Source organism: Apodemus sylvaticus, chromosome 3 (genome assembly GCF_947179515.1).
Source record: "Apodemus sylvaticus chromosome 3, mApoSyl1.1, whole genome shotgun sequence".
Classification (NCBI taxonomy): domain Eukaryota; kingdom Metazoa; phylum Chordata; class Mammalia; order Rodentia; family Muridae; genus Apodemus; species Apodemus sylvaticus.
In genome coordinates, this window is record NC_067474.1 from 46,827,246 (window position 1) to 46,851,201 (window position 23,956).

At 47.3% G+C, this 23,956-nt stretch overlaps 1 protein-coding gene across 1 annotated transcript in view; it reads left to right on the plus strand.

The window, feature by feature from the left end:
• The window catches only part of LOC127680622 (gamma-aminobutyric acid receptor subunit rho-1), a 30,661-nt gene extending 10,962 nt beyond the window's left edge, over positions 1-19,699 (plus strand). The window contains exons 2-10 of the mRNA XM_052176213.1: positions 1,933-1,986; positions 3,923-4,029; positions 6,501-6,568; positions 7,537-7,760; positions 11,856-11,938; positions 12,880-13,020; positions 15,338-15,490; positions 16,872-17,068; positions 18,917-19,699. Coding sequence (XP_052032173.1) covers positions 1,933-1,986; positions 3,923-4,029; positions 6,501-6,568; positions 7,537-7,760; positions 11,856-11,938; positions 12,880-13,020; positions 15,338-15,490; positions 16,872-17,068; positions 18,917-19,210 — 1,321 coding nt within the window. The 3' untranslated portion in view covers positions 19,211-19,699. The remainder of the gene's footprint in view (positions 1-1,932; positions 1,987-3,922; positions 4,030-6,500; positions 6,569-7,536; positions 7,761-11,855; positions 11,939-12,879; positions 13,021-15,337; positions 15,491-16,871; positions 17,069-18,916) is intronic.
• The last annotated feature ends 4,257 nt before the right edge of the window (positions 19,700-23,956 follow it).

Genomic DNA, 23,956 nt, shown 5'->3' on the forward strand with positions numbered 1-23,956 from the left:
AATGGTGAGGCCTGTGGACAATGGGCTCTGTTAGGATTTTCATAAAAACTTTGCAGTCATTTCTGAGTTTCTCTCAGCTGCCTTATGTTTACTCCAGTCTCCAGCTTATACATGGTATACGAACAGGAAAAGGTGCTTTAAAGTATTAACAGCAATGGGAAGGATCTGTGTCCCCTAGGCTGGAGTTTAAGCCTTGCAGAGACAACTGTGGGGTATCTCAGAGCTTGGCAGCTCTAAGTTGGTGAGTGGTTTGTATTGCAGGCTAGCCCAAAGGTAAAGTCAGAATAGGCAGCTTGCTTCTATCCCATCTTCTGTGCTCAGCCTCTTTGGTCTCTTTTCATATGCTCTTTTTCACGTAAGAACACGAATTCCTTTCTCATCCCGCTGCCCTGTGCTGACAGCCTACTGCAGCCAGCTATGCCGGGGAGGGGGGGGGGGGGGAGGGGGGAGGGGGGGCTGGGCATGCACAGGCTCTGTCCTTGGTGGCCTATCCCCCTCCCGCCTTTTTTCCAGGTTTCACCCCTTTCTTGCCGAGCTCATGCCTGCCCTGCTCCACTGTGCTACGGATGACATAATCCCCGTTCCTGTCACCAGTGGAGTCCTCGCAGAAAATAGCATTACATTCAGAAGGGCTTAACCAATAATCAAAACCAAGCACTCTTCCCAGAGATGTGGGCAGGGCTCAGGGCCCTAAGCAGGCGTGGCGATGTCCCCAAGAAAGGGGAAGAGCAGGAAGCCATGTGTGCTCGAGGCAGAAGCACAGGCATTGCTTGCTAGTCACCAACCCTGAAGAAAAAGCAAATGGGCAATGAACGCCCCAGTCTGGCTCTCTCCTTCACTCCTGCTGTGCCCGCTTGGCCACATCCCTGCTCAGAGGCAAGAACACCAGAGAGGGCACAGCTCACTGGCATCGTTGTTGGCCACAGTTTCAGAGTGGGTCCAAGTCACAGTGCTCACTCTTAAGGCTCAATTCAGGTCCGGATTAATGTGAATTCATGTATGAGTATGTGTGTGTGTGTGTGTGTGTGTGTATGTGTGCATGAGTGTGCATAAGTATATAAATGTATGTGAATGTGTATGAGTGCATTCTGCATGTATCTGTGTGAGTGCATGAGTGTGCATAAGTATATAAATGTATGTGAATGTGTATGAGTGCATTCTGCATGTATCTGTGTGAGTGCATGAGTGTGCAAGAGTGTGCATGAGTGTGGGAATGCATGTGTGTTCCTGCTTGTGAGTGTGCATAGCTGTGTGTAAGTGTTTATGAGTGTGTGTATGAGTGTGAATACACAGGAATGAGTGAGGGTGCATGAATGTGTGTGAGTATATAAGTGTGAATGTATAAGGTGTGAGTGTGTGGGTGTCCATGAATGTGTGAGTGTAGAGGTGTGAGGGTGCATGAATGTGTGTGAGTATATAAGTGTGAATGTATAAGGTGTGAGTGTGTGGGTGTCCATGAATGTGTGAGTGTAGAGGTGTGAGGGTGCATGAATGTGTGTGAGCATATAAGTGTGAATGTATAAGGTGTGAGTGTGTGGGTGTCCATGTGTAGAGGTGTGAGGGTGCATGAATTGTGTGCATATATATGAGTGTGTGTGGATAAGTGTTTATTTGACTGTGTGAATGTAAATGAATGTGTGTGTGTGCGCGTGCGCGCGCGCGCGCGCGCAGCGCGCATGCGTGGGGTTGCGGGGGAAGTGGTTAAGTCAGATCTCTGTAAATCAGGCCTTCTAAATAATTAATCCCTGTTCCCTGCTCCTGTGAGTACTTGGAAAATGCTCATCAGACCAGATTAATGCGTTGAGCCTTCTTCCCTCCCCGCCCGCAGTTTAGTCTGTCTAGATTTGAAGTGTGCACAGAGACGCCAGGGTGCTTTGCTGATATGAATCCCTAGACAGTCTCTGCAACTCCTTTATTTTTTTGTTTCCACAGCAGACCTCAGAGACAGAGACGAGGAGCGCACGACGATGCCCACAAGCAAGGCAGGTATGGCCCACTGATTGGCACCCTCAGCCCTGCCCCCACGAGGACCGGGAAGCAGCGGGCACTCCCCTGCCTGTGCCCCTGCTCTGTCCTCTGCTCAGCAAGTGCGGTGCTTCCCCGCGTGTCCCAGTCAACCTTCACACCCCACAGTCTGCTCTACTTCAGTCAGCGACCCTGCTTTCAGGGAACAAGCTGATTGCCTAACAGTATAAAGCAGCCATGTTCCGAAGAGAGGCGGGAGCCCTGGTTTCCTGACCTCCTGTTTCTCACGAACACTAGAGGTTCTTTCAGGGAAGAACTTGAGGCTGAGAGCTGGGTGGAGCACGCCATGGAACTGTATTGAAGGGGTGGAGGAAAACAGCCCCGAGCCAGCCACGGGGAGGAAAATGCACCTGAGCAGGGCTCGAAAGTGTCCCCGCCTGCTTCCAACAATCTCAGCCTAGACCTGTGTATCAGACACACAAGGGTCCGTGAGGTTCAGTGATCTAATGAGCCCCGCCCCCCCCTCAGGTGCGGGAGCATCTGCACTGGGGGTGGGGTGGGGGAGACAAATTGGGAGATCTCTCTGAAGGACTGGTCAGATGGGACATTCTGCAGGGGGAATAAAGGAAACAGGGGCCTCCATGTGTGAAAATAATAAACCAGGAATATTATTAAATGAGGAGGAAGCAGGATGAAGGAGCATTTGTAGGACATTAATTGTATAAGGAAGGAAAATAATACTATATTTTAGTACTTACATATTTCTATAACAAACTCTGGGCAGACAGGCAAGGAACCAATAAGACAAGTATCTGTGGATGGGGTAGGTCAGTAAAATCAGCTGCTTGTTTAGTTGTTTTTTTTTTTTTTTTAATATTTTATGTGTACAATGTTTGCCTGAATGTGTCTGCGCACAATGCGCATGCAGTACCTAGGAAGGCCAGAAGAGGGCATCAGATCCTCTGATAGAGAGTTACAGACTTGTAAGTCATCATGTGGGTACTGGGAATAGAACTCGGGTCCTTTGAAAGAGCAGCCAGTGTTCTTTACCACTGAACCATTTCTCCAGTTACTGTATTGAGAGAGAGAGAGAGAGAGAGAGAGAGAGAGAGAGAGAGAGAGAGAGAGAGGAGAGGGAGAGGGAGAGGGAGAGGGAGAGGGAGAGGGAGAGGGAGAGGGAGAGGGAGAGGGAGAGGGAGAGGGAGAGGGAGAGGGAGAGGGAGAGGGAGAGGGAGAGGGAGAGGGAGAAAGGGAGAGGGAGAGGGAGAGGGAGAGGGAGAAAGGGAGAGGGAGAGGGAGAGGGAGAGGGAGGGAGAGGCGGGGGATGTTGTCAACTACTGAAAATACATTATACACACGTAGGAACAAACAAAAACAGGTAAAAGTGTCCCTACAAGCAATCCAGCAGCGTGCCCACCTCTGCAGAATGAGCACAGAAGATCAAGGTGTGGAGCTCAGCCACACACATATGTTTCTCCTCCAGTCAACCCCTGCCCCCTCCCAAATTTCCAAGGCATTTAGAAGGAGTCTGGCTTGCCACTGAGACCAGGTCCAGCAGGCCTCAGTTTGGGTGATGTGTTAAATTGCTAAGAACTTTTCCCCTTCAATGCTATCTCTGGAACCCAGGGCCACGCCTATGCTGGGCCAGCACTCCTACCCTTGAGCCACTCCCCCAGCCTTGGAAACCTTTAAAAATACCAGTTTCAGGTCCCGCCCCCACTCCCGTTCCAGGACATGGGGGGGGTTGGCATCGTTATTTGAGGAGCCCCTCCATGTGTCTAGGGACCCCAATCTTGGAACTTTTATCTGGAAAGTTGGGGAAAGGAAGAGGGAAGGCAGAGTGCATTTGAGGAGATATGTACATAGCACACGCTATCAAAGCCACCAAGAGCAAGCAGAGGCTTGCTCGACAACTCCAGCCAGCACGTGTGACCAGCCTGCTTTCCCTTCGCGGCAGCCCAATTTTGAAACGGAGCTCCGACATAACCAAGTCACCCCTCACCAAGTCAGAACAGCTGCTGAGGATAGATGACCATGATTTCAGCATGAGGCCTGGCTTTGGAGGTACGAAATGTGCGCCCGAGGGGTGGGGAGGGGTCTCTTCTTCCCGGGGGCTCTTTGTCTCTCTGTACACCCAGATCTGCTTGTCATAGCTGCCTTGGCTGGGCTTGGTGGGCTGAGCACCTTCTGAGCATCTGTCCTGCATGCCCTGGCTCTGCTGTGCACTGCAAGAGCCCTGCTGACTTGGTGAGGCACCCCGGCCAGCTGCCCCAGGGCAGTGCTCTGAGAAGGCTCACTGGGGGGTCCGTAAAACGGGGCCACCATGGCACAGCTGGGCAGATGCAGCCAGGGCTGCCTCCTGAGCTTGCTCTGAAATCCCAACGCGACAACCTCAAGCTGGAGTTGTTCTCAATTTGAGTTGGCAGAGGGCCTCCACCTACAAACCACAGTCCTGTCTGCTGGGTTTAATGCAATGAGAACAGGTTGAGGATTCACTCCAGAGCGCAAAGCCCTCTGAGGTGCGCGCATTTATTTATTTGTTTGTTTGTTGTTTGTTTGTTTAGGGAGTGGGGTGGTGTACACACAGGTGGATGTCAGGGACAATTTGGTGGACTTTCTTTCCACCATGTGGCTTCTGGGAACCCAGCTCAGTGGTTTCGAGTTAGGCACTGGGCATCCTCACCTCCTGAGCCATCTCGTTGACCTAGGTTTGGTTTCTTTCTTTCTGGGAAAAATATTTTTTATGGCTGTATGTATTTTTTATGTGTGTATGAATGTGTTCGTGTGTTTGCAAATACATGTATGTAAGTGTGTCTGTCCACACATGCAGAGACCAGAGGAAACCCTCAGGAATGCTGTCTGCCTCCTTTGAGACAGTCTCTCACTGTCCCAAAGTTCACCAATTAGGTCAGACAGCCTGGCCAGTGGGCTCCAGGAATCCCCCTGCCTCTGCCTCCCCAGTGCTGGGATACACAACATCACACACAGTATTTCTACATGGGTTGAACTCAGGTCTTCATGCTGGCAAGGCCAGAAGTACTTCCTGACTGAGCTGTCCCTCCAGCCTCTAGAAATCATTCACGTCTTTCATGTTTTTCTAGTCATGGATCCCCCCCCCCCCAGACCAACCCCCAAGGTCTAGGAAGGTCTTTGGTCTCTTTGCCATATGCAGCTATTGGATGTGATCCTGCCTCCTCATGTCTTGCTAACTGGAACACTCCCTACATATAACCCACACCCCGAAAGTGTGCCCTCTCATTCTCTGTCAGTACTAAGTTTATGTGACCTGGGCATAACGATGGAAATGTGATGTTTTGACTTAAGGCCGATTGGCGCGTTGTGTCTTTCCTAAAAAGCTTCTTTACCATGTAACAAAGATACAGCTGAGTGGGCAGGAGAGTGACCTGAATGTGAGCAGTGTTTCCAAGAAGAACGGAGGTGCAGACAGAGACAGTCATCAAGCAGCTGCAAGCTAAAGAGCATGCTGGCTGCTCCCGAGACCAGACCTGACCCAACCGAGGTCTTTGCCACAGTTTCAAAGAAACACACGGAACCAGAAAGAAAGGACTATAGTAACGTCATTATTCTGAGGCTGGAAAGATGGCTTAGTGGTTAGGAACACTGGCACTTCTTCTAGAGGACCCAGGTTCAATTCCCAGTCACAGGGAAGCTCATAATGGTCTATAACTCCAGTCTTACAGGATCAGATGCCCTTTTCTGGCTTCAATAGGCACTAGGCACCTGCAGAAAGAACCCTACACACACAAAAATAATTTAGCCATGTCATATTGCAAAGGGCAAAGCATTTTTATTACTTGTTTTGGTTGGGATGTTCCAAGGAGCCAACCCTTGAAACTGTTCTTTTACTTCTTTGCCTGTCTGTGGGCATGACCACACCTTCAAACGTTTGACTCTGACATGACCTATGCACCTCTGCCTGCTTCTTCCATAGTTCAAGTAAAAAGGAAGAATGTTCAGCTGGGTGTGGTGGTGCACTTTTATTTGTTTGTTTGTTTGGTTTTTTGAGACAGGGTTTCTCTGTGTAGCCCTGGCTGGCCAGGAATTCACTCTGTAGACCAGACTGGCCTCAAACTCAGAAATCTGTCTGCCTCTGCCTCCCAATTGCTGGGATTAAAGGCGTGCACCACCACCGCCCGGCAGATGGTGCACTTTTATAATCCTAGCACTTTGGAGGCTGGGGCAGGTGGATTGAGAGTTTTGAGGTCAGCCTGGGCTACATAGCAAGGCTTTGTCATAGGCGCTCCCAGAGACTGAACTGGCAGTCAGGGAGCCTGCCTGGGTGTGACCTGGGTCCTCTGCATACATGTTATGGTTGTGTAGCCTGTTGTTCTTGTGGGACCCCAAACAGTGGGAGCAGGCTCTGTCTCTGACGTCTGCCTGCTTTGGGACCTTTTCCTCCTCCTGGGTTGCCTCATGTGATATATGACAGAAAAATAAATTTTTTAAAAGAAGCTACAAAGGGAAGGAGGGGGCGAGTGGGCAAGTGAGCGAACGTTCTGCCGCGCCCTCCCCAGGCCCGGCCATTCCTGTGGGCGTGGACGTGCAGGTGGAGAGCCTGGACAGCATCTCTGAGGTCGACATGGTGAGTGCTTCTCTGATCAGGGCTCTGGGCAGTGGGGAGGCTCGAGGGGACCTGTCTGGGCAGACACTCAGCTCAATTCCGTCATAACCTCGTAACCCCTTGGTAGGTGGGCCCTGTCACACTCACCTTACAGGTGTCATTTGTTCCCAGTTGGCGTCAGGTGATGCGCTTGGCCTTGATCCTCCAACATGGGCGCCCTGTGAGATGCAGGCCCAGATTGCAGCCAGGCCCACTGTGCTCCTGCAGAGCCTGTGTCTCGCTCTGGACACCTGAACAGTGGGAATTTCCCTTTTGCTTTTCAGTGGGTTCCAATTAAAAGAAAATGTCACCAGTGAGGCATTGTGGTGCGTGTCTTCAAGTCAGCACCCAAGAGGTGGAGGAAGGGTTATCTTGGGTTTGAGACTAGCCTGGTCTATTGTAGAGAAAATTCCATACTAGCTTGGGCTACATACACAGTGAGACTGTATCTCAAAAATTAAAAAAGGCAGAAGGTGGGGAGCACTCTAAAAGTTAGGAAACTTTTTTAAGCTCTACCTTGGCCTGAAAAAAGAATCCTAGCCCACTGTACATTTGGGGGCTGCTCCCAGAAAACATCAAGACAGAGAAGAACAGTGAGACAGGGAGGCAAGAGAAAAGCACTGTGTTCTCTAGCAAGCCTCCCCCCACAGCATCCTCCAGGAAGCAGTGAAGAACGCAGCTCAGGCCGGCCCTACCCAGGGCCTGGGAACGGGACTAATCTCCAGCCCAGGCGCCCACAGCACTGACTCGGGCATTCCAGCCTGAGTCACTGGTGTCAGCGAGTCCGCTGCCGCGGAGGTGAATGGTGAGGCGGGTGGAGTTCAGGGAAGGTCAGCTCTAGGCCTCCTCCTTCTCCAGGCAATGCTCAGCCTGGCTTCAGTGTCGTTCCCCCTGGTGATGGCTCCCCAGAGGGGAGGTTTCTGTACCTGTGCTCTGTCTCGCACACGCAGGACTTCACCATGACCCTGTATCTGAGGCACTACTGGAAGGACGAGAGGCTGTCCTTCCCCAGCTCCAACAACCTCAGCATGACCTTCGATGGCAGACTCGTAAAGAAGATATGGGTCCCCGACATGTTCTTTGTGCACTCCAAGCGCTCCTTCATCCACGACACCACCACGGACAACGTCATGCTGCGGGTCCAGCCGGACGGCAAAGTGTTGTACAGCCTCAGGTACAGGCCCAGGGCGGTGGGGCTGAGAGGCCCCAGCTGGGCCTAAGTTTTTAAAATTGACTTTAATTAAAACCTTCTTATTTTGTATTCTATGAATAGGTGTTTTGGTTGCATGCGTGCCTGTACACCATGTGTGCACCTGCAAAGGCCAGAAGAAGGTACCAGAACCCCTAGACCTAAAGTTGCAGACTGTTGTGAGCTGCCACGTGGGTGCTGGGAGTAAAATTCAGGTTCTCAGCAAGAGCAGACGGTGCTTTTAAACCGCTGAATTGCTCTCCAGCCTGAAAGCTTGCCTTACTGAAAAAAACAAAACAAACAAAAACCAAAAACCAAACCACCAACAACAAAAAACATTTTGTTTTACTAGTAAGAGTCAAGGAAATAAAAAAATAAACTTGTTTTCAGAGCCTCAGACACACAGCTTCCTCTCTCTGATTTCCATGTTTGGGGTATTCTTTAGAACTTACGTTTAAATAGATGTTTTTTCTCTTGCCAACATAGTTTCCATCAGGAAATACCATGGGACAGTGTCATTCTGAGCATCACTTTTACATTGTTAAAAATAAAATCTAGGGTTGGGGTGTAGCTCAGTGGTAGAATATTTGCCAAGTATGAGGCCCTGAGCCCCACCACCACTCAAAGAAGAAAAATGAAAAGGAAGGAAGGGGAAGGGAGCTAAAGGGAGAGGGGAGGATGGAGGGGAGGGAGGGGGAGGGAGAGAGACAAGGAGGAAGGGAGAAAGACAGGGAGGGAGGGAGAAAGACAGGGAGGGAGGGAGACAGGGAGGGAAGGAGGGAAGGAGGAAGGGAAGGAGGGAGAGAGAGAGAGAAAGAGAGAGAGAGAGAGAGAGAGAGAGAGAGAGAGAGAGAGAGAGAGAGAGAAAGCTCAAATCTCTCCTGTGGGCTCAGATGCTTTGGGAGTGTTTAATTGCCAGTGGAAGCCCCCATGCACCAGCCCTTAGTGCAAGGACAGCTGTAGAAGCTGGTGGCCCTCCCCTCCCCTCCCCTCCCCTCCCCTCCCCTCCTCTTCCCTCCTCTTCCCTCCCCTCCCCTCCCTGCAGTGGAGCAAGCTCAACTCTCACCAAAGGGAGTGGCCCTGGTTGGAATTGGCTCCTGTATACCATATGGATGCTGAGTTTCAGGTTGACATACTTTGCTTTGGGCTCACATGTCAAAGAATGGCAAAGACAAACTCACATACTAACATCAAAGTTGAATTCCTGTCCAAGTGTCCCAGGGACATCTGTAACAATCTTACTGTCTTCATCCTGGCTGGGATCTAAGCGGTGTCCCAGGCACATCTGTAATGATCCCTTAGATCCTGGCTTGCACCTAAGCAGTGCAGATACAAGATTTCCATCTCCTTGATTGGAAACCCATCTGTAGGAGGTCCTCAGAGAGGTCATGGATTGTCAGTTTCTTCTCTAGCAATATCAGGCTCCTTCTCTCTGGAATCCTCATTTCTGAGGATCTTAAGATACCTCATTTCAAGATAAGATTCTCCAATAAACCAGTACAGTGCTACAGTCCTAAAGAATTGCAAAGAACCAGAGCATAACACCTATAACCTCTGATGTACTAGTAAATGTTTTGCCACTGCTTGCCACAAGTTTTGTATGTGTGTAAAATATATATTATTATATATGATATAGTATATATGATACAGTATATGTGATATAGTATATATGATATGTGCTGATATATGATATTACACATCACATATCACATATTTATTACATACTACATATTATGTATCAATATGCTACATATCATGCTACATTAGTATATGCTATATATTATATACTACATAGTATATACTATACACTATATGCTAATGTACTGTTATGTTACATATTACATGTTCTATGTCATACATTATGCTATATATTATATTACATTTGAGTAATATGCATATATTGCACACATATAAACATATATACATCTATATGTGTATGTATACATGTAAGTTGTTATAAATATTGTTAATATAAAGGATGCTGTGATGGTTAGTTTTAATCAACATGACATGATTTAGAATCATCTGGAAAGAGTCTCAGTGAGGACTTGTCTGGATAAGGTTGGTCTGTGGGGGATTTTCTTAACTATGTTAAAGGTAAGGAAAGACCAACTCACTGTGGTGAGCACCTTTCCCTGGGGCAGGGGTCTTGAACTGAATAAAAAGAGAAGGCTATCTGAGCCCTAGCCCACGGGCATTTGATTATTGGTCATTGCTGCTCTAGGTTCCTTCCGTAGAGGCTGGAGCTAATCCGTGCCTGGGAGCCAGATAAGCCCTGTCCCCTGAGCTGCTTTGTCAGGGTGCCTTACCACAGCAACGGGAGACAGAACAGACAGGCAGGTGGACAGCACGCTGTTTACAAGTGAAATAACATACGTGTAATGCTCTTTACTTATAATTTCCAAGGATTTTAACTTGAACATGACGTCCTACTGCTTTCCTATGAAACCCTTTCCCAGTTTTTACAATTCTACCATAAAGAACAGTTCTGCAAAGTGAAACCACAGTAAAAATCTGGAAGCATCTGCTTGCTCAGACGGCACATGAACACAGACCGACGCTTTTACTGGTGTTGATAAGCAAGAAGTGAGATCCAGAGAACTGTGTAGGGTTTTACTCACTTGTTCAAGATGTGCACACCCTACTCACTGATTTGGGTAACAGCTCTCAAATACTGAAAGAACATTTCATGAATATTCATGTTATTCTCAATGCAATGGCTTTAAGTACACACACTTAGTTTTTCTCTTTGTTTACTTGTTTTTATTTTTAACATCTTCTTTCTATACAATGTATTCTTTCTCTGCTCCCAGCTCCTCTCAGATCCACCCCCACCCCCACTCCCCCACCCCACCTTCCTAGCATCCCAACGTCATGTACTTTCTCTCTCTAAAAACAAAACAAAACACAAGACCCATAAAAATCAAAACAAACAAACAAAATCCAATAAGAGAGAAACTACCAAAACAAAGCAAAAGCGCATAAAACCACTCTCTGAGGTGTGGCCGACATGCTCAGTGACACGGCCTTTGGAGAAAATAGATTTTCCTTTCCCAGCAGTTATCAACTGCAAGTAGCTTCTTGACTGGGGGTCGGCATGCTGCCCTCTTCCCCCCCCCTCTCTGGGATTGTTGTCTGGTTTGAACTTGGCCAGGTCTTGTGTATGTTTTCACAGTCTCTGTGAATTCATAGGTAGATCAGTTCTGTTAAGTCTGAAAATAGTTTCTTTGGCACCTCAGCATCTTACAGTCTTGTCTGCATCGGTGCCTGAGCCTTGAGGAGAAGGTTTGACAAAGACACTTCACTTAGGGCTCCGTGCTCCAGGTCTCTCACTCTCTGCACCTTGTTTGTGGGACTCTTTTAGTTCCTGTCTACCGCAGGCTTCTCTGATGGTGGCTGGGTGAGGCAGTGATCATGGGAATCGCAGACTGTCATCATGGGTCACTCATTGCTGTTTCCTTAGCATAATACAGTAGTAGGTTTCTCCCTAGGCCTGTGGGCCTATCTAGTCTCAGGTTCTTGACCATTTAGCAGTGTCAGATAGGGGTTCACTGTTCTGTGATGTTTCTGCAACACAGACAAAGTAGATGCCACCCCAGCAGGAGCGCAGCAAACAGTAAAGTGTGGAAACATCTTAAAAAGCTGTGAGTTTTGAGTAGTTATCCAAATATTTGGATACTTCTATTTTGAGAATACTTTTTTCTTCGAACACTAATTTAAATTAAAAGTCTCTCTCTCTCTCTCTCTCTCTCTCTCTCTCTCTCTCTCTCTCTCTTTCTCTCTCTCTCTCTCTCTCTCTGTGTGTGTGTGTTACAATGTTATTTTCACTGACAACATTGTATCTCTAGATATGTGGAATGTGCAGGTGTTAGCCAGAGATACTTACTGATTCGCCTTGGACAGATCCCAATGCCAAACATAAATGCTTGAGATGACTCCGAAGACCATGTTGTGCCTAAGGATCTTTGCTGATGCCAACACACTTAGGAACTGGGGAAAGGAAGCAGGGCCTATTCTCTGTGCTTCACCACTCGGCATCTGTCTCCAGCAGGCGCTGAGAACTTGTCCTTTTGTTTCTAGAGTTACAGTAACAGCGATGTGCAACATGGACTTCAGCAGGTTTCCCCTGGACACACAGACTTGCTCCCTGGAAATTGAAAGCTGTGAGTAGATGCCCCCGGGGTACCAGCATGTCTAAACACCTCTCTCAGTAGCAGGTCAAAGTTCTCCTAAGACCTCCACTTTGCTCTTCCTGCCTCTCACCTCCTGGGATCAGGCTCTCCGGGAGGACCTAGGATAATCTCCTCTACCTAAAGCCTGCTGGTTGAAAATGCTAGTCACGACTATAAAACACCTTCACAGATTAGTGTCTCTTTGGATACCTGTGTACCAAAGCTGAACCAGTTGACACAAAATGTCCTATTGCACGGTCAAGGCTTAGAGAGCCCTTGGAAGAACAGGTTAGGTTACACATGCGCAGATGCTACTGGCAGCTCCCAGGAGTTTCACCTTGGTTAAGTTCAGCAGCTTATGCAGTTGAACTCGGTGGCCTCACCTGAACGGGGCATGGAGCACTCTTGGCAGCCTCTCAGAGAGTGATGGCCACAGTCAGTTCCACCTTATTTTGAGGAAATGGGCACAATTGGTCTGAGGAGAAGCCCTTCTCCATACATGCTGCCTGAGAGGGAGTCATGATCTGGCCATTGGAGATGGATCGTTACCCTTTGCAAGAGAAGGAAGAGCTGGCTGGGCTCTAGTATGCACGGCCGAGTTGTAAGGCAAGCTGAACTCTTGCCTATATCTAACTGTCTCTGCCTTACAAACAGCACTGTCATTTGGTTTAACCTGGTGGTTGCAGCGGGATTGTGAGGTGAGGTTTCTTGTGGGAACCGTCAGCCTTTAAGCTTCAGAATCTTTCTCTGATAAGTCGTGAGAAACAGGGAAGACCTTGAGTTGTCTTCCATATTATTTAGATTGAACTTTGCTATCTTACCACAAGCCAAGTCATCTGCATGGGGGCGGAGAACCCAGAGGCCACACAGCCCCACAGGCAGGCTTGTCTCCTCTGCAGCCCTGTGCCTGACACTGGATCTCTCCTTCCCAGATGCGTACACAGAGGACGACCTCATGCTGTACTGGAAAAAAGGCAATGACTCCTTAAAGACAGATGAGAGGATCTCCCTCTCTCAGTTCCTCATTCAAGAATTCCACACCACCACAAAACTAGCCTTCTACAGCAGTACAGGTGAGCTTGGAGCACGGGTGGAGTGCCAGGGAGGTTTCTTCTTGGCTAGAGGGCTCAGGCTCTAGGAAGTGTATGATTTGGTTGTCACATCAAGTGTTCAAAGGTTTGAAACAGAACACTTAAACCCTTTAAGACCAGACCTAAATGAAGTCTAGTAGGTGGTATGCATCAGGTAGGGGTGACTTAATTCATTTGAGATAAGGTCTCACTTCATTATCCATGCTGCCCTGAACTCACTATACACTGTGTAGCCAAGCTGGGGAACTCGTTATATTATAAACTCATGTAGCCAAGCTTGGAACTCATTATGTTATATACTATGTAGCCAGGCTGGGAACTCATTATGTTATATACTATGTAGCCAGGCTGGGAACTCATTATGTTATATACTATGTAGCCAGGCTGGGAACTCATTATGTTATATACTATGTAGCCAGGCTGGGAACTCATTATGTTATATACTATGTAGCCAGGCTGGGAACTCATTATGTTATATACTATGTAGCCAGGCTGGGAACTCATTATGTTATATACTATGTAGCCAGGCTGGGAACTCATTATGTTATATACTATGTAGCCAGGCTGGGAACTCATTATGTTATATACTATGTAGCCAGGCTGGGAACTCATTATGTTATATACTATGTAGCCAGGCTGGGAACTCATTATGTTATATACTATGTAGCCAGGCTGGGAACTCATTATGTTATATACTATGTAGCCAGGCTGGGAACTCATTATATACTGTAATGTAGGCAGGTCAGTGAACTCATTATACACTATGCAGCTACACTGGCCTGAACTCATTGTATACTATGCGTCTAGTCTGGCCCTCTGGCTCAGAATCACCAGTTGTAGGGTTAGAGGTGTGTTCCAAGACCACTAGCTTTGTAGGTCATCTTTGACCCACCAATGTATCAGAGACGACTGCCGAGGAAATACTAGTTAAGGCTCAAATGTAAGCCAGGTGAGTAGGTTTGTTTGAGACGACTGCCTTGGTTAAGTTGGCACTGCAGCCCTGAAATGCTCACCGGAGCCTGTCCTCTACAGCTACAAATAAGTTCCGGTTCAGACTGCTGCTCCCTGCTCATTATGCGGGCCTGGCCGTGGCTTTATGAGTCAAAGGTCTGTACAGGCCTTGTCACCTCCCGTTGCCGCAGACTATGCTCTGAGGTCTTCCCCAGCTGCTGGCCTATGCTGCTAGACAGCTAAGGGTTAACGTTCTCCATCCCCTGCCTCTGTTTTGACCAGTCACCTTTCAGAAGGTTTTGCAGTTTCTCTTGCTGGACTTTTGCCTTGTAAGCACATCCCAGACTTTCTAATCCGTTAGCACTAATACTCCAGTTTGGTACGGCAGTTCAGCTCACCCCTGTAACATCAGTCTTCTGAAAGTCTCTCTGCAATCACATGCTGACACCAAAGGGCATGTGCCATGCGGTGCACTCACCCAGGATATCAGGTCCTGAGTTAGAGTTGCCAAGTCCCCATTTAGTCTCAGTCCTGGGCATCCTCCTCCCACGCGCTCCTTTTCACAGAGGTGGAGTCCAGCTTAATGGACCTCTGGTTGTTACTGTATGCCTAGATAAAATATACTGTGCTTATACCTCAAGACACAGTTCTTCCCATGAAGAAAACCATGAAGGGAGACAGGCATGGGTTATTCACCATCATCCCAGCCCTTGCAAGATAGAGGCAGGAGGATCAGGAGTTCAAAGCCAGTCTCAGCTTTATACTGAGTTTGAGGCTGGTCAGAGCAACCTAAAACCCTTTCTCAAAATAAGAAAAATTAAAAACGAAAAGAAATAAAAGGAGTTGTCAGTGAGTGCTTCTAGAGCTTCGCTATGCACACAAACCTCAAGAAAGATTCTGCCTCAGTGGGTCTGGGCTATGGCTTAGGAGTCTGGAGAAAGAGAAGGGAGGGGAAGAGGGAGAAAGGGGAGGGATCAAGCTCTGAGCCTTGTGCAGGCTGTCAGGGACTCTATGCATGAGCTATATCTGAGCTTCTAAGAAACTCCCTTCTAACAGTGAGGTTGATGAGCCCCAGGCTATGTTTTGAGAAAACAGACTTTAAATGACTTTCTCGGGGGTTCCCTTTGTGTTTATGAAGGGGACAAAGATTTCTCGTAATGGGTTCACACATAAGTCGGGGGTCATCACATGACACCACCACTGCCCCCTCCCCCCCATTAGTGGTACAGTTCCAGCCGGAGCAGGAAGAGGTGTCTTAGGCAATGTTTACAGTTCTCTAAATAAAACTTGTTTCCTGAAGGAGCCACGCCATTGTGTTACATGCTCTCCCTTCTCCCCATGTCCCCAGGCTGGTACAACCGTCTGTACATCAACTTCACGCTGCGTCGTCACATCTTCTTCTTCTTGCTTCAAACCTACTTCCCTGCCACCCTCATGGTCATGCTGTCCTGGGTGTCCTTCTGGATTGACCGCAGAGCTGTGCCTGCCCGAGTCCCCTTAGGTAAGGTCTATCTCAAGTGTATATTACAGGTGTTTGGAAATACTGATCATTCCCTCCATCCTTCACCTCTTCACAGCAGAATTTGGAAATGCTTCAAGGTTCGAGCAGCATCCCACAATCTAAGTGCCACATGGAATTGGGCCAGACTCCCATGGTTGGCCATCACTTGTAGTCCTCTAAGCCCTATCCTAAGGGTTTCCAGTCTTTGGGTGATTTCCATGCTGGTCTATATAATGCATTCTATAACAGTGTTTCTCAAGGGGTGGCCCAAAGGACCTTTGCAATAGAATCCTTGAGGGAGATTGTTAAAAATGAATGCTGAGTAAGACAGAATTCCTGGGTAAGGACCTGCATTGTGTGTGTGTGTGTGTGAGGGGGGCGTTAAGAAGATAAGGTTTCCCTGTGTATCCCTGGATGTTCTGGAACTCACTCTGTTGACCAGCTGGCTTCAAAGGCAGAGATCTGCACGCCTCCACCTCCTGAGTGCTGGGATCAAGGTGTGTGCCACACTGTTCAGCCAGGATCTGCATTTTCAATATGTCCCTCACTTCCTTACACAGCACCCTGCCAACTCTTCTCATGCCACACACTGAGCTCACAGACATTACTGCTGTGGAGACAGCTCAGGCTGCAAGTGACAGGGCAGCCCCACCGGGCTTCAATGAAACAGTCTGGAGTTGGCCCTTAGGATGACCCTAATCCTCCATGATTTGATGTTTTCCAACAAATGTTCTGAGCTTAATTTGAAATCCTGGGTAATTTCCCACAGACAGATGCCCTGTTCTCTAGCAGTTAGCTGTCACACGCCAACAAGTACTGTGCTGAATGCATGTGCACTTTCATATTAAAAATCTGTCTCCTATAAAGAAAACTGGTAGAACTGATGTCGAGACACTCAATGTCGTTCTGGACAGGCACACCGATCCAGCACGGGGTGGCTGTAGGCGGAAGGGACGGCTGAGAGTTATAGGAATTTTATGGCACAAAGGTTAAGATAAACCTCATGCTTCACCCCGTGATTGATTATATCCATGTCTCCTTTCTTGAAACAATGGAAAGAAATACCTGCATGCTAAAATGTCTGGAGCTTTCTGTAGAAAGGATGGGATCTGGTGCTACGATGCGAATGCCAGGAGTACAGAGGGGGGAGTGCAGATGAGGGGCAGAGGGCCTGGAGAGATTCCTGACAGCCAGTTCCTGAGAGACAGGAGGATGTTCATAAGAAGGGGGCAGGTGCTAAATGTCTAGGCCAAGAGAGAACAAGAGGCAGGGCCACGGAGGGCCACGGAGGGCCACGGAGGGCCACGGAGGGCCACGGAGGGATGAGCCTACAGTGTCTGGGGAAGGCGAGCACACAGTTATTTCTCTCCGTTTGTGGCAGGCATCACCACAGTGCTGACCATGTCCACCATCATCACGGGCGTGAACGCCTCCATGCCCCGAGTGTCCTACATCAAAGCCGTGGACATCTACCTCTGGGTGAGCTTCGTGTTCGTGTTCCTCTCAGTGTTGGAGTACGCAGCAGTCAACTACCTGACCACAGTGCAGGAGCGGAAGGAACGGAAGCTTCGGGAGAAGGTGACTTCACCATGACATATGCTGGGCTAGCTTTGAGCCTGTGGGCAGGTCCAGCCCTTCCTGTAAAATGCAGCTGTGATACCCTCTCCTCAGCCTACTTCCAGTCACGGTCACGAGCGAATGAAATGATGTATGCCTTAATATTTGACATTTACATCTTTTTTCCCCTTTAAACAAATTTTATGTGCATTGGTGTTTTGCCTGCATGTGTGTTTGTGTGAAAGTGTCAAGTCCCCTGCAACTGATGTTACATGTGGGTGCTGGGAATTGAACCAGGGTCCTCTGGAAGAGCAGCCCTGCTCCTGACCTCTGAGCATCTCACCAGCCTCTTACAGCTTTCATTCAATGAAGAAATTCATTCAACATCTACCTCCCAGCAGCCACGAAACCAAATTAAGACATAGTTCATTTAATTGTGCTTCTGTTTAGAATGTATTGATGTGCTTCTCAGCCTATGGGTCGCCAGGGATTTCCTAAGACCATCAAAAAACACAGATATTTACATTACAACTCATAAAAGTAGCAAAATTACAGTTATAAAGTAGAATGAAAATAATTTTATGGGTGGGGTCACCACAGTATGAGGAACTGTATTAAAGGGTCACAGCCTTAGAAAGGTTGAGAATCTCTAGTTTGGGGGAGAGAATTCCAGGTGGGAACTAAATGATATTTTATCATTTGTGGAACCTATTGTTAACAAATATGGCCGGGCGGCGGCGGTGGCAGCACATGTCTGTGATCCCAGCACTTGGGAGGCAGAGGCAGGCGGATTTCTGAGTTTGAGACCAGCCTGGTCTACAGAGTGAGTTCCAGGACAGCCAGGGCTATACAGAGAAACCCTGTCTCGAAAAAACCAAATCCAAAAAACCAAAACAAACAAACAAAACAAAAACAAATATGAAGGAGGCCTAAGGGACTCCTCCAGAGGCAACCATAACCTGTGCTAGGAAGTTTTTCTTTTATATCTTCCTTCATTTCTTAAGTTATCTTTCCTCCCACCCTCCATTTATCCCAGACTGCAACTCAGAGCCTGCCTTAGTTAGGGTTTTACTGCTGTGAACAGACACCATGACCAAGGCAACTCTTATAAGGACAAGATCTAATTGGGGCTGGCTTACAGGTTCAGAGGTTCAGTCCGTTATCATCATGGCAAGAGCACAGCAGCATCCAGGCAGGCATGGTGCAGGCAGAAGAGTTCTACGTCTTCATCTGAAGACCACTAGGAGAAGACTGGCTTCCAGACAGCTAGGATGAGGGTCTTAAAGCCCATACCCACAGTGACACACTTCCCCCAACAAGGTACACCTACTCTAACAAGGTCACACCTCCAAATAGTGCCACGCCCTGGGCCAAACATATTCAACTGCCACAGAGCCAGTCTCTCTCTCTCTCTCTCTCTCTCTCTCTCTCTCTCTCTCTCTCTCTCTCTCTCTCTCTCTCTCTCTCTCTCTCTCTCTCTCTTTGAGACAGGGTTTTTCTGTGTAGCCCCAGCTGTCCTGGAACTCACTCTGTAGACGAGGCTGGTCTCGAACTCAGAAATCCGCCTGCCTCTGCCGCCCAAGTACTGGGATTAAAGGCATGTGTCACCACCCGGCCAGAGCCTCTCTCTTTCAGCAATACCTTACCATCTATTACTTGCACAGTGATGTCTTGCAATCCCCATCCTCATGATCAACACTGAATGATATCATCTGTTAAACATTTTTTATCAAGGGTTTGGTGCCCAGTGTGGTGTCAGCAACCTATAATCCAGCCAATCAAGAGGCTAGTGGGTTACACCCTTCATGCACAGAGATTTTGTAGGCTTCTGCGAGACGGTCCTCAGCTCACATACCCATGTGTTCACAGATCTCCTGCACCTGTGGGCTGCCCCAGCCTCGGGCGGTGATGCTGGACGGCAGCTACAGTGACGGAGAGGTGAACGACCTGGGCGGGTACATGCCTGAGAACGGAGAGAAGCCGGACCGGATGATGGTACAGCTGACCCTGGCCTCCGAGAGGGGCTCTCCGCAGAGGAAAAGCCAGAGGGGCAGCTACGTGAGCATGAGGATCAACACCCACGCCATTGATAAATACTCCAGGATCATTTTTCCAGCCGCTTACATTTTATTCAATCTGATATACTGGTCAATTTTCTCTTAGATGCCTGTAATTGTGTGTGTGTGTCTCAGCATGCACGACAGAAGAGGCTGTGAAATGAAAATTAGGGTTCTACCTGGGTTCTCACTGTCCCCTCTTCAGCTCTCCAAAGCTGCACCGACAAGGCACCTCTTTTTGCGCTCATTAAGTATCACGTGTATATGCAGCATTATACTAGGTGTTTCAGGAAGCTGCCATGAGAGGAACTGATGTTAGCTGCTCCCAGATCCCAGGAAGAGCACAGAGGCCACATCTGAACATGCTGCATCTCGGGAGCCCTGGATGCTGTTCACACTGAGGGCTTTCTTCACCAGTGGACTATGTTCCTTAGACTAGGTGGATCTGGGAAGTACCTGAACACAACTCATTTGCATTGGGCCCACAGGCACCTAAACCCGTTCTGATGAAAGGCCATGCTTCAGTGTGTCTCTGTACCTGCTCTGTGCCCCATATTTAAAAGATCTCCTCCTCCTTCCTCCTCCTCCTCCTCCTCCTCCTTTCTTCTTCTTCTTCTTCTTCTTCTTCTTCTTCTTCTTCTTCTTCTTCTTCTTCTTCTTCTTCTTCTTCTTCTTCTTCTTCTTCTTCTTCCTCTTCTTCTTCCTCTTCTTCTTTTTCTTCCTCTTCTTCTTCTTCTTCTTCTTCTTCTTCTTCTTCTTCTTCTTCTTCTTCTTCTTCTTCTTCTTCTTCTTCTTCTTCTTCTTCTTCTTCTTCTTCTTCTTCTTCTTCTTCCTCTTCTTCTTCTTCCTCTTCTTCTTCTTCCTCTTCTTCTTCTTCATCCTCCTCCTCCTCTTCCTCCTCCTCCTCCTTCTTCTTCCTCTTCCTCTTCTTTTTTTTTTTACAAGATGTATGTGTCTCTCCTTATCAGAAATGCTCTTAAATTGCTGAAATTTCCCTAGCAGAGAAATTTTGACAATAGGGATACGTGTATCATGTTGTCTGTTTTGTGGAGAGAAATTTTGACAATAGGGATACGTGTATCATTTTGTTTGTTTTGTAGAGGCGACTAGGCTAGAGAACCTTGTCCCTTTCCCTGTCTTCTAGTCACTGTTCCCTACCTCTCTACCGCGGAGCAGGTGCTTTCTTCAAAATTAAAGTCTTTTCTCAGTAGCATATCATCACTGACCGAGGAGCTTGAAGAGGTATTAATTTCTTCTGCATAATCAGCATTTCAAGAAAACTTGAGGCTGCTCCTAACTCATGAGATTGAGAAGCAAACTGCTTCTCAAGAGAAAATAACGTTAAAAAGCAAAAGAAACAGGCAGACATCTTCATTGCCTTTCGGTGAGTGCCAGTGCTGACTGGGAACTAGAAAGCAGCCATCTTCTAGACTGAGCATCCCAGAGACCGGATAAGGTGGCCCGGTAGCAACTGATGTCAGCCATGGGATGTAATCTGATGTATTGTTTTAAAATAGAAGCCTTCATATTATTTATCTAGAAGATAAATAGCAAATCCAACCAAACCTGCCCAAACAATATTTAACAGTATACTATTTTCTCTAAGCTACGTCTTTCACTCAGAGAGACAGCTATCTCTTCAGCATCTACCACATCTCAGCAGCCACTGAGCCATCTTAACTAAGTCCTGGCCCATTTAGCTGTGGTTGTGTTCAGACTTTAGTGAATCCCAGGAGAAACATAAATGATAATTTAACATTGTGGAACATACTGCTAATAAATGGAGGTGGTCTAAGAAACCTGTCCAGGGGCAACTGTCCTCTGTGCTAAGAAGCCTACCTTCATATATGTCCTTATAGCCCCATCATTTCAAGGTTAACTTGATGGAGCAATACTAAATAATATATATACGGCTATTCTTTATTCTCATCGTAAAAAGAACTATTCACAAATTCCTACTAAGAAGACAGTCTCTCATTTCCCCCAATAAAAGGTCATCAAAAGCTTTCATCAAACTCAAATAGTAGACTTAGAGGGATGAATTAAGTAATTAATTAACATTGATTTTCAAAATGACTATTTGTTTTGCCAAGGATGGTTTGCTATGCACTTAGGAAGTAGAAATGGGTGGATCTGGAATTCAAAGTCTTAGCTATAGCAGATTGGAGGCAAGCCTGGGCTATAAGGTTTAAAAGGGTTGAATTTTCATTTTTATTTGATGAAAGAGTTACCATTAAGGTCAGCATCGTTGCCACTGTCAGCTTCCTCATCGCTAGGGCCACTGAGCAGTCTAGGATTTCAGAGCATGGGACTAAACCCCTATGTGCTGTTTGGGGTCGTCCACCATTTGAGCCAGTGTGCAGACCGCTCTACCAGCCTGCTAGCCTGCTATATTGAAGGCCACAGACTGGATGGCTTAATGGACAGAGATTTATTTTCTCACGGTTCTAGAGACTGATGTCCAAGGTCAAGGTGCAGGCAGATGTGGTTTCCCCAGAGGCCTCGCTTGCTGACTTCCCAAAAGCCATCTTCTTGCTGCACCCTTGCCTTCTTCCCTCAGCCTCTACGTGTCTAGATCCCTTTCCCCCAGTTACACTGCTCAGGGCCCACATCCATGGCCTCGCTTAACCTTAGCTACTTCTTTGAAAGCCTTGTCGTAAAACCATTTGCTCTTTCACAATCTCCTCCAAGTTGCAACTCTTCTTAGTGGGAAGCTCCTTAGGACTTAGGATGTGCTTAAAGAAGGTGATGCCGTCCATCTCACAGGGAAGAAGCCCGTTCAGGTTACGCTCAGGAAGCAAATAACTCAAAAGTTTCAGGAAGTCCCTGAAATTGACTGATGAGCTATCACCCTCCACCACCAAGTATGAACAAGCAGTAAACCTGCTGTGAGTCCCTTTCAGGTAACCCAAACTGTCTGGAAGAGGCAAAGGCCAGCCACACTGCCTACAAGGGACCGTTTACAACCCATCTAGCTGCCTGCAAGTCATGCCGTGAGCTCCAGATTTCCAGCTATTGGGAGCTGTCACCATGATGGGGTGGGCTTTGGTAATGCAGCTGTCTCTGAGTCATTTCTACACCTCTAAATAACCCCAATAAAACTCACTGGTTCACCATGTTGGACATTGGTGGTATCTGTACTTTGGTCTGTCATTTATCTTCTATCTGGAGTGGGTACATGCTTGTTCACATATGTACAGGAACACACACAACACCATCATGTACATTTCCATAATACATGCCCATGGAAATATATTTGCATCAGAGTAATCTAATACTATATAGTTATGCTATATTATTTAGGGAATGACAAGAAAACAAATCTGGGGACTGGAGAGAGAGAGTTCCGTGGGTAAGAGCTCTGCTGCTCAAGTTTGAAGAAATGGGTTGAAATCAGCAGTGCCCACCCAAAATGGTGTGTGCACCCATGTGCATGTCTGCAATGTTAGTGTTGTGGTGTGTGTGTATGTGTGTTTGTGTGTGTGTATGTATGTGTGTGTATATGTGTATGTGCACATGTGCAGGTGTATGTGTGTATACATGTATAGGTATATATGTGTGTGTGCACATGTGCAGGTATATGTGTGTATACATGTGTAGGTATGTATATATGAGTGTGTGCATGTGTGTAGGTGTGTGTATGTCCATGTGTGAATGTGCATGTGTATGTGCATGTGTGTGCGTGTATAGGTGTATGTGTGTATGAATGAGTGTGTGTATATGCATGTGCCCATGTGTGTGTACATGTGTATGAGTATCTGTATGTGCATGTGTGAGTGTGTGTGTAGGAGACAGGAGGACTTCTGGTGTTTGCTGGCTACTAGCTTAGCTCTAGATTAAGAAAGAGACCCTGACTCAAAGGAATAGGTAGACAGAAATGGAGCAGTACATCTGATATTCTCCTCCGGTCTTTGAGTACACATGCAAGCATGTGAAGCCACCACATGCATATACGCACATACTCACACACATGAAAAAAAATGCCTGTATCTGTTCAATACGAATGCATGTTATTACTGACAAATTTTGATTCAATGTTACTTGTATACATGGGTGAGAACCTATAGATATGGAGGCCAGCCCCATTTAGTAATAAGCAATAAGAATCCATTTAAACTCTATTTGTGTGTGTCTGTGTGTGTGTGTGTGTCTGTGTCAGAGTGCAGAGGCCAGACATTAACACCAGGATGTCTTACCCCAATCACTTCCCACCTTATGTTTTGGAGACAGAGTCTCTCACAGAACTTCAAGCTTGCTTTGGCTACACTGGCTGGCTAGGGTGGCCCTGGAATTCTCCTGTCTCTGGGCTCAGCACTGAGTCACATGAGGTTCTGTTATACTCAGCGTGCCTCTGGGTCCTGGGAATCTGAACTCAGGGCCTCAGGCTTGCAGCAATCTATGATCTACTGTGCTATCCATCTCTCCATCCCTTCAAACTCTTTATTCCCCTTTACTGAAAATAGATTCAGCCGGGCGGTGGTGGCACACGCCTTTAATCCCAGCACTTGGGAGGCAGAGGGAGGAGGATTTCTGAGTTCGAGGCCAGCCTGGTCTACAGAGTGAGTTCCAAGACAGCCAGAGCTACACAAAGAAACCCTGTCTCGAAAAAAACAAAAAACAAAACAAAACAAAACAAAAACAAAAACAAAAAAACCAAAAAAACAAAAAAAAGAAAAAAGAAAAAAAAGAAAATAGATTATTTTCTCAACCGACATATCCTGATGACAGTTTCCTCTCCCTCGACTCCTCCCAGTTCCCCTCCCATCCACTTCCCCTTCTCTCCAGATCCACAACTTTTCTGTCTCTCACTAGGAAAGAACAGGAACCAAACACAACAAAATAAAATATAGTA